This window comes from Chiloscyllium plagiosum, chromosome 13 (assembly GCF_004010195.1).
Source record: "Chiloscyllium plagiosum isolate BGI_BamShark_2017 chromosome 13, ASM401019v2, whole genome shotgun sequence".
NCBI lineage: Eukaryota > Metazoa > Chordata > Chondrichthyes > Orectolobiformes > Hemiscylliidae > Chiloscyllium > Chiloscyllium plagiosum.
The window spans coordinates 53,054,441-53,064,717 of record NC_057722.1 but is presented as its reverse complement, the minus strand read 5'-3'; the positions used below and the strand labels follow the sequence as shown (position 1 = coordinate 53,064,717).

General features: G+C 43.7%; 1 protein-coding gene across 1 annotated transcript in view; it reads right to left on the bottom strand.

Moving 5' to 3' along the window:
* LOC122556386 (fibulin-2-like) overlaps nucleotides 1-6,087 on the bottom strand; it is a 46,652-nt gene extending 40,565 nt beyond the window's left edge. Inside the window, exon 1 of the mRNA XM_043703020.1 lies at nucleotides 6,008-6,087. Coding sequence (XP_043558955.1) covers nucleotides 6,008-6,087 — 80 coding nt within the window. The remainder of the gene's footprint in view (nucleotides 1-6,007) is intronic.
* Between the last annotated feature and the right edge of the window lie 4,190 nt (nucleotides 6,088-10,277).

The following is a 10,277-nucleotide window of genomic DNA, read 5'->3' as shown; positions in this document are numbered from 1 at the left end:
TGAGCTGCCAGAGGATGTGGTGGAGGCTGGTACAATTGCAACATTTAAGAGGCATTTGGATGGGTATATTAATAGGAAGGATTTGGAGGGATATGGGCCGGGTGCTGGCAGGTGGGACTAGATTGGGTTGGGATATCTGGTCGGTGTGGATGGGTTGGACCGAAGCGTCTGTTTCCATGCTGTACATCTCTATGACTCTATGGCTTTATGAGCACCTCTTCCTCTGTAATATGACATTTTAAAAAATATTCCAAATATTTTCCCATGTTCTCTATCTTCCACATCCATCCCCACAGTAAACACTAGTATGAAATATTTGCTTACTACCTCCCTCATCTCATACAGTTCCATACCTAGGTGGCCTTGCTGATCTTTAAGGGTCCTATTCTCCCCATCGTTACTCTTTTGTCCTTAACATATTTGGGATTCTCCTTAACCTTATTTGCCAAAGCTACTTCATGTCTCCTTTTTGTCCTCCTGATTTCCCTCTTAAATATACTCCTACTACCTTTATAGACTTCCATGAATTCACTCAATCTCTGCTGTCTATACCTGACTTATGTTTCCATCTTAATCCTGACAAAAACCTTTCTTTGAAAAGAATTTCAGAAATCTCAAAATGCATTAGAATAAATTGTTTTACCACAATTGGTTCCATAATACTGCCATGAAACTGTCCACAAAACACAAAAGTGCAGAACATTGAAGCGAGATGCTGATTATCTTGTTATTTGCATGCATTGAAGTCTCTACTGAAACCATTGGAAAAATGTTCCACAGAGTGTGAGTCTAAAATCATTCATAGCATTGCAGATATAGGGATAAATATGTTCTCCCATCACGATGTGCACTGTTTGTTGAATTGATACTGTAGCCAGGAAGGCAGCTGCATGTGAAGCTTCCAATTGTATTGTGCAGACTTGTTCACAATTCGATGAGTTGGCTGTACATTCGTTGATATCTAGAGAAAGTAAGCACAATCCTTCAATGCTCACTTTGTTTAACATTAGACCAAACCTTGAAAATCTCCACCAAATGATTTCATCACTTTCTTACAATTTTTCCTGCAAACGTCTTTTGTGAATTGATAATATATTTTGTGTTGTCTTCTCATTAGATGTAAACTGCGCTTCCTCAAGTCTGACTCAGACACTTGATTTTTTTTAATTTGAGTTTATTTGATTTATTGTTGTCACACATACCTGAGCGCAGGGAAAAGTTTAGCTTTTGTAATACACACCCATATGCTTTTCTCCCAAGTATATCATATGGCCATATAGTGCATTGCGAATGTAATACTGTCCCTTGATATTCTACGTTTCCCTCTCTTACATACAATCCTCCAACTCCAATTTAGGTTGAACGACAAGATTGGTTGATGACAGTTGAGAGGTGCAAGCTACATGGCTTTTGTTCCATGTTGGTTATTACTTAAACCAGCAACTAGTGGTGACGTATTTCTCCCTGTACACATTGTATTCTGCTTTCAAAATAACTCAAATGATCATGGCTAGAGATTACTTTGCAGAGAATCAGTTCCTTCATTCATAAGGATCTGCAACATCTTGCCATCCATGTATTTAAGATTAGACTACTTACAACGTGGAAACAGGCCCTTCAGCCCAACAAGTCCACACCAACCTGTCAGAGCGCAACCCACCCAGACCCATTCCCCTACATTTACCCCTTCACCTAACACTACGGGCAATTTAGCATGGCCAATTCACCTAACCTGCACATTTTTGGACTGTGGGAGGAAACCGGAGCACCCGGAGGAAGCCCACGCAGACACAGGGAGAATGTGCAAACTCCACACAGTCAGTCGCCTGAGGTGGGAATTGAACCCAGGTTCTGGCGCTGTGAGGCAGCAGTGCTAACCACTGTGCCACTGTGTCACCCACATTGACAGAGCATAGGCAGTTCTTGATTAGAATCTAATTGCAACAGCATCAATGGCAGAATAACTAAGCAGTTAAATATTTCCTTGCAATGCAAAAAGAAGTGATTTTCTTGTGAGCGTTGAATCCATGATGGCAACTACCTGGATAAAGCTTCGATTTGTATTAGTGCAGATTTTTTGACAGCTTGGTTTGTTGCTTGCACATTCATTTATGTCTGCTGAAAAAATGTGCAATCTTTTCATTTATTTTCATTACAGTAAGTCCAGTCTTGCCAATCTACCACACATGTCGACTGCACCTTTTATGCTCTGTTAAAATGCTTTGAAAATTGACATCAGTAGCTTGATGTTAGGCAAGTCTTGACAATCTATGACACATGCTGACTCCAATTCCAATACACTCTGTTATGTTAACATCATCTGTAATTTCACATCAATAGCTTGTAAAAAAATTTCCACTCAGTGCAAAATTTGTTTTCCTTTACTGCGATAAAGCATCTTGATGAAGGTGACCATGAACTTATTCAATGTGTCCTCACTAACTTACAGTTTCCCTCCAAGTTACGTGATATATCAAGAACTTTAATTAATGGCATGCTGAAAATATACAAAACAGAATTATGAGTAGCAATTGTGAATAAAGTTTGTGAGAAGATTTGTAGCTCAGGTGCTCGTTGTTATGGCTCTGTTCGCCGAGCTGGGAATTTGTGTTGCAGACGTTTCGTCCCCTGTCTAGGTGACATCCTCAGTGCTTGGGAGCCTCCTGTGAAGCGCTTCTGTGATCTTTCCTCCGGCATTTGTAGTGGTTTGAATCTGCCGCTTCCGGTTGTCAGTTCCAGCTGTCTGCTGCAGTGGTCGGTATATTGGGTCCAGATCGATGTGCTTATTGATTGAATCTGTGGATGAATGCCATGACTCTAGGAATTCCCTGGCTGTTCTCTGTTTGGCATGTCCTATAATAGTAGTGTTGTCCCAGTCAAACTCATGTTGCTGGAGCAGATAAGTGTGTGGCTGAAGAGCTGGTGCAGGGCAGAAGGGTTCACATTTTTGGATCATTGGCATTTCTTCTGGTGTAGATGTGAGCTGTAAAAGATTGATGGATTGCACCTGAGTTGGAAGTGGACTTGCCCTTGTCCTTCCCCCCCAACCCCCTAACCATGTCCTGGGCTCATCTGCCTTCTCTGTTAGGTCTCTAGTATTCAACTAATTGCAGTTTCATGTATCAGTTCTACCTTGTTCTCTTCCTTGTTCCTGCCTCCCCTGACTGTTTGACTTGCTCCCTTCCCAGCTGCACCAGTCTCAGTTTGATCTCATTCGTCAATATTTAGAGTGGCACGGTGGCTCAGTGATTAGCACTGCAGCCTCACAGCGCCAGAGACCCAGGTTCAATTCCCACCTCAGGCGACTGACTGTGTGGAGTTTGCACACTGTCTGCGTGGGTTTCCTCCGGGTGTTCTGGTTTCCTCCCACAGTCCAAAGATGTGCAGGTCAGGTGAATTGGCCATGCTAAATTGCCCATGGTGTTAGGTACATTAGTCAGAAGGGAAATAGGTCTGGGTGGGTTGCTCTTCAGAGGGTCGGTGTGGACTGGTTGGGCCGAAGGGCCTGTTTCCACACTGTAGGGAATACAATCAAAATAATCAATTTCCCTCGGTCCCACCACCCCACCAACTTACTTTGGAAGTTTAAGTTCTTCCAAAGAGCTCTAGCAAATCTCCCTGCCGGTATATTAGTGCCCTTACAATTCAGATGCAAACCGTCCATCTTGATCAGGTCACTTCTACCCAAGAAGAGTTTCATGGAGTTAAAATCTCATTGATAGTTCATGCATGCGGCAGTTAACATCTCAAAATATCAATTGGTGTCAAACAATAATGAACTCTTTCTTCAAACAACAATCAAACTTTTCACTTGTTTGAAAGTTCTCACATAAATGCTATCCGGAGCAGAAATGTACACTGACTCTTTTAGATACTAGTCTTCAAATGGACTCTAATGCATTTGACAATGAGCTTAAGAGCAATGTTTGCTATTGAAATAAGAATGTTCATTTAAGCACTAAATATGAAGGACAATATAGAAACCTTTTCTGTTTCTATATCTGAGCCTATCCTTCCTTGAACACTTTGTGTGGACATCTTTTTCCACTTCGTATCAATAACTTATCAAAACAAATTATCAATAAGAAGAATTAATGACACTGATTCTATCGTTGGCATTCCAAAGTATCCACTTGCTGTGACCGCGAGCTGCAGTGTACTGACAAAGTTAATGATTTTAACATATGTAGCAATGTTACATCATGATTGAGAGCCATAGAGTCATGGGGATGTACAGAACAGAAACAGACCCTTTGGTCCACCTCGTCCATGCCAACCAGATATCCCAACCAAATCAAGTCCTATTTGCCAGCACTCAGCCCATATCCCTCCAAACCCTTCCTATTCATATATCTATCCAGATGCATTTTAAATGTTGCAATTGTACTAGCCTCCACCACTTCCTCTGACAGCTCATTCCATACACACACCACCCTCTACATGAAAAAGCTGTCCCTGAGGTCCCTTTCAAATCTTTCCCTTCTCACCTTAAACATATGCCCTTTGATTCTGTACATCCCCCACCCTATGGAAAAGACTTTATCTATTCCCCTCGTAATTCTATAAGGTCATCCCTCAGCTTCCAATGCTCCAGGAAAAACAGCTGTAATGGAAAATTAACAAAATTAACATTTACTGTGAAATCTGAAAGAGAATGCTTTGCTAAATTTAATGCTTTGCTGAATCTTGCAGTCAAAGAGACAGCTTGGCTTTGCTGAACTTTGCAAACATTCAACCTGTCCTTGAGAGCAGTCGAATTCAGCAAAAACACTAAGGGAAACATAAAGATAGTAAGCAATTATATCCACGGCAAGTGAATGAGAAAATAAGGAACTCAAATGTTTCCCAGCTCTTGTCCTTGAGCATGTGATAAGAATAGTATAAAAAGAATATGTGAAATTTGTTCAGGGCCCTTACAACATGGCGTTTTTGCCAAGTGTATTGGTCCTCTGCATGCAGAGGTTAAAAATAAAGCTTTTTCTTTGCTCTTGCTAGCAGTTGAGTTGAGTCGATTTAATTTCCACGACAGTAAACTTGGGGGCTTGCCCAGAACTCTGTGACTGGGTAAGATTCTGAAGATTCCCAGGAGGCATAGGTGCCAGTGCCTTGAAGGACTTTCACTTCATCTCGAGCACTGAATTGGCCCCTTTGCGTGAAAGGACTGAGAATCTGTGGATCGCCCCAGCGCTGGGGTCCAAACCAAATAGGCTTGGGGTAAGAGTCATGGCTTAAGTAATCCTACATAGGGACTCATTCTAAGAGAATAAATAAAGCAGGAAGAGGGTCCAGTGAACTCTCGCATGGTATTCAAGTAAAACCAAGGGAAGGGATTGCCATCTCTACAGTCCTTAAGAGACAGCAAGTTTAAGGGTGGTTTTAGACTTGGAACCACCACTGGTTGAGTTGGACTTGCCAAAGACGTACCGGGTACGTGGTTTCTTGGTTTACGCAAACCAAGGCATTGAGGTGGACTTGCCCAAAAGGAGAGGGAACCTCCAGAGGTAAAAGCAAGTCAAAGGAAAAAGATAACGGTAACGAGAGAGAGAGTTGAACACTTTTCCAGTAACGCTGAAAATGGACTCCAGCAAGAGCAAACAAAAAAAGAGTCCAGAGAGGACTTGGAATGGTCAACCAAAAATACAATACATGCTCAACAATTACATCCCAGAATCTGTAAAGCAGTTAGAATTGTGCATTAAGGAATGTGGTTTTCCAGAGGGAGGAAGTTTTAGTAAAAGGCAGTTGGAAATACTGAGGTCACAGTTGGAGGCAAGAGAGAGAAGAAGAGAGGGAAGGGAAAAATAGAACCTGTGAATTGGAGTGCTTATAACATGTGGAAGGCTGAGGCTGTTATCAGAGAAAGGAAATCTCAAGTAAAAGATAGATCAAATACACGTGCAAACACTAATGCACATGCAGACGTGCGTGGAAACCAACCTAATGAAGCTGTACAGTGTTTTAAGTCTGTTTCAGATCCTGACCTTGTTGACTGCCCTCTGAGGCTTACAGCCCCCCTATGAGATCCGCCTGGTGAAGGATCCGAGTGAGTAGCCGCCGCCTCAGGGTCTGTTCGATCACCGGTAGCATATCGTACCCGCAACCAATTGAAGCAAGAAACCCAAAAGAAGGACAGCCACTCCAAGATGGAATGGCATCCAGGGCCTGCTTGCGATCACTTCACGACAGACAATGAGTCAGACAGCGAGAGAACTGATGTGCTGTTGTTCTGCAAGCACCAATGGCTGAAGTTGCAGGTCCAGAAGGGCGCCCAGTGCTGGCCCATCGCCCATCAACCATGGACCATGAAGGATTTGGAAAGTGCCTATCCACGCGAGGTTGGAGGTAATAAGTTCGCCAAGGAAGTGATAAAGTTCTGTGTCGAGTTCCATCCCATGTCACATGAGATGAGAAGTCTCCTGGGATGAAAACTAGGTGCCGATGTCACCAAAATCAAGTATAAATGGCCAGCCGTAAACGTCTATGCCAGAGCAGCCAACCCACAAGAGGGAGAGAATGGAGACTTTAATGATTTTGTTGCAGGGCTGGCAACCACCTGTAGGGAGGCATTCCCAGTGCGAATGGACATGACCAAAATAGCAATGTGCAAACAACGGGAAGGTGAGACAGTGTCCCAATACCTTACGTGCCTCACTGAAGTCCATAATGCCCATAGTGGACTGAGACCACCCAACAACATAATGGTGGCAGAAATCACGTCATATGAGGCACTTGAGGAACAGCTTCATCAGTGGAATGAAGGATGAAATAGTGAAAAAGGTCAAAGACACATGTATTACCTGGGACATGGGAAAGCTGAATTTGATAGAACAACACGCGATACATGCTGAAAAATTGCTGGCCCAAGAGAAGGATAAGCGGAAACCAAAGATGGAACAGCAAGCACATAAAGCTCAGCTTACTCTGATGCAGATGATCACCCAGCCATTGGAGGGAGGTGCTGCGGGAAAAGAGAGAGGCAGAGGCTCTGGCAGATATAGATTTGGCGGGTGCTTTGTTTGCGGAGCAATGGACCACTGGGCAAGGCAGTGCCCGTACAAACAGTCTCAATCAGAGTGGACTATACGTCCAATATGGCAATGATGCGTGTAAGTCGATGCCTACCTCTATGTTGTATGTGGAAGGTGCACCAGTTACCTTTTTGGTAGATACAGGGGCAACATATTCAGTCCTTAAATCAAGCCAGTTCAGAGAGTCAACGCAAATAAAGATGAGTGGAAGGTTCCTGAACTCAATGGGTGCATCAGGAGTCATGATACGAGAGAGATTTACCGCACCCCTATTGTGCGAAACCAGTAATGGGGAAACATTCCAATTCTCATTTTTGTTATCGGAATTCTGTCCTTTAAATCTGATGGCTCAGGATCTCATAGTGAAACTGGAGTTGGATTTGCTCAGTACACCGACTGGGTTGCAGGTAATTCAAAGGGAAGATTTACCCCTACAGGCTGTAAAATACGACCCACGACCCCTGATGTATGTCTATGAGTGATAATTAAGCCAGAGAGTAATAAGTTCAGTGAGTGATTCACTCACCCTGGAAGCAAGTAACCATGTTAATCCTATTAACATCAATTTTCTTGCTGGAGAAATGCTACACTGCACAGCACATATACACCGTGAAGATCCTGACGAATCATTTTTTATTCATTATTGCCTTGATTACCAAGGCCAACTGTTTCACAACTCTGTCCCCCATGACAGCAAAAGCTGCCTTGGTGACTGAGGACAAGAACACATGCTTCCTCACAGAATTTGTAAATACTTCCATCAAACACTCCCAAGACATGAATAGCACAGAGTTAGTTAAAGATTCCTGTACTTTTTTTAAAAAAGCTTCTTTGATAGTATCCTCAAACATTCCTGACAAATTATATGAGAAGGATTAGTTCAGGGGTTTGGTTAAGCCTGATCAGTTGTTATTGTGTGGATTTTATTGGAGAGATCAAAGATGTGCAGTCAGTGTGAACTTATCTAAAGTCTCTATAGCAGCAAGCAGACCCTGTCTTTTTGATGTGGGAGGCTCTTTTCCTCACGTGTCACTGGCGAAGGTGTCAGGTGACAGGTGGCAGGATTTGGGACCATGGGTACTAAAGGCACAAAGAACGAAAGGTTGGGTCTTCAGGGACGATGTGGGTGGCTGGTTCAATGCAGATATGCAGACATATAGGAAGAAATTAAATTGACTAACTCAGGCAGATAGGGCAGTCCAGGTAGCCCCCACTAGCCCTGAAGACCCCAGGAGGGTAGCCTGACGTTTCCCTAAGATAGAAATTTCGGACCCAAGATTAAAAATGGTCCCTACTGAGTTGTGGGCAAAAGGCAAACATGATGTGGGGCTCATATGGGGCTGTGAGCCCATAAGAATAACCCCGAAGTCTGAGTATCATCCTTGCAGAGCACAATACCCGTTAAACCCGAGGCTATAGAAGGAGTTACTCCAGTCTTTGAATCCCTCCGAAAGGCTGGAGTGATAATCCCCTGTGAAAACTCACCAGTGAGAACCCCCATTTTTCCGGTCAAAAAGGCAAACGTTCCAGGTGAACCGGAGGAATGGAGGTGTGTTCAAGACCTGCAGGCAGTCAATAACGCTGTTGTCCCACGCACCCCAAATGTTCCCAACCCCTATACTATATTAGCTCAAACTCTACCAGACAGTAAATGGTTCTCTGTTGTGGATTCAGCAAATGCCTTCTTTAGTGTAACCGGTACAACCAGATAGTCAATAGTCATGGGTGAAAATTGAGGCCGCTAGCTTATGTTTTGGCTGAACTTGACCCCATAGCGGCAGGATTGCCTAAATGCCTGCTAGCCGTGACCAGGGACATAGTTGGCTATGGTGAATTAACCCTTCTGGTCCCACATGCAGTATCCATACTGCTTTCTGAGCAAAGGACAGCAGACATATCGGCAGCATGTTGGCCTAGAAACAATACTGTGTTATTGGAGATGCCTAACATTACAATAAAGTGATGTAACGTCCTTAACCCTGCTAACCTTCTCCCCACAGAAGGAGATGGAGACCCATATGACTGTGTTGCTGTAACTAATGAAATTTGCAGTCCCAGACCAGATTTGCAGAATCCAGATATGGAGTTTTTTGTGGATGGGTCAGCATTCAGGAGCAAGGAGACAGGCCAGAATTGTGTTGGGTATGCTGTAGTAACTACCTACAAGGTAGTCAAAGCAGGATCACTCCCTTCTCATCTGTCAGCGCAAGCAGCAGAGCTGATTGTCTTGACTGAGGTGTGTAAGTTGGCTGAGGGAAAGACAGTGAATATCTACACTGGTAGTAGATACATATTCGAAGTTGTACATGATTTTGGAACCCTGTGGAAACACAAGGGCTTCTTGACCTCCACTGGAAAGCCCATCACACACTGTGGCCTGATATCTGACCTCCTGGAAGTGGTCCTGTGGCCTAAATTAATTGCTGTGTGTAAGTGTGAAGCCCACACCAAAAATAACGATTTCTCAAGGCAGCAAGAATGGCAGCCCAGCAGCCAACAAGTGATCAGTTTGACATGTGTATGTCAAATTTGTACCCCACCAGCAGACGTACGGGAGTTACAGCCGCAGGCCACGCCAGAAGAAAAGTATAAATGGACAAAAGCAAGGTGCTCTGTGAGGGAAGGAATATGGTGCGGCCCCAATGGTAAACCCTGTCTACCACGATCATTATTTCCATTCTATGCCAAACTGACACATGGTAAGGACCATGTATCAAAAGGGGGATGTATGACAGTGTTTCGGCACACTGGTACACTGAGGGATTACTCCCAGAAATATTGTGAACAATGTGTTATCTGTGCCACTAATAATGTGGACAGGGGAATACAGATGAGTCAGGCAGCACATCCCCACCCCCAAAAACCCTTTGAACATTTACAGATGGACTTTATTGAACTAACGCTCAGCGAAGGGAAATGGTATTTTTTTATTAGATTACCTACAATGTGGAAACAGGCCCTTCGGCCCAACAAGTCCACATTGACCCACCCAGACCCGTTCCCTCTGACTAATGCACCTAACACTATGGGCAATTTAGCATGGCCAGTTCAACTGACCTGCACATCTTTGGACTGTGGGAGGAAACCGGAGCACCGGGAGGAAACCCACGCAGACACGGGGAGAATGTGCAAACTCCACACAGACAATTGTCTGATACCTGGCAATAGTTGATATGTTTTCCAAATATTTTCCACGTCTAAACAGGATGCCAGTGCAGTAGCCAAGGCTTTGCTAACTGAAATAATCCC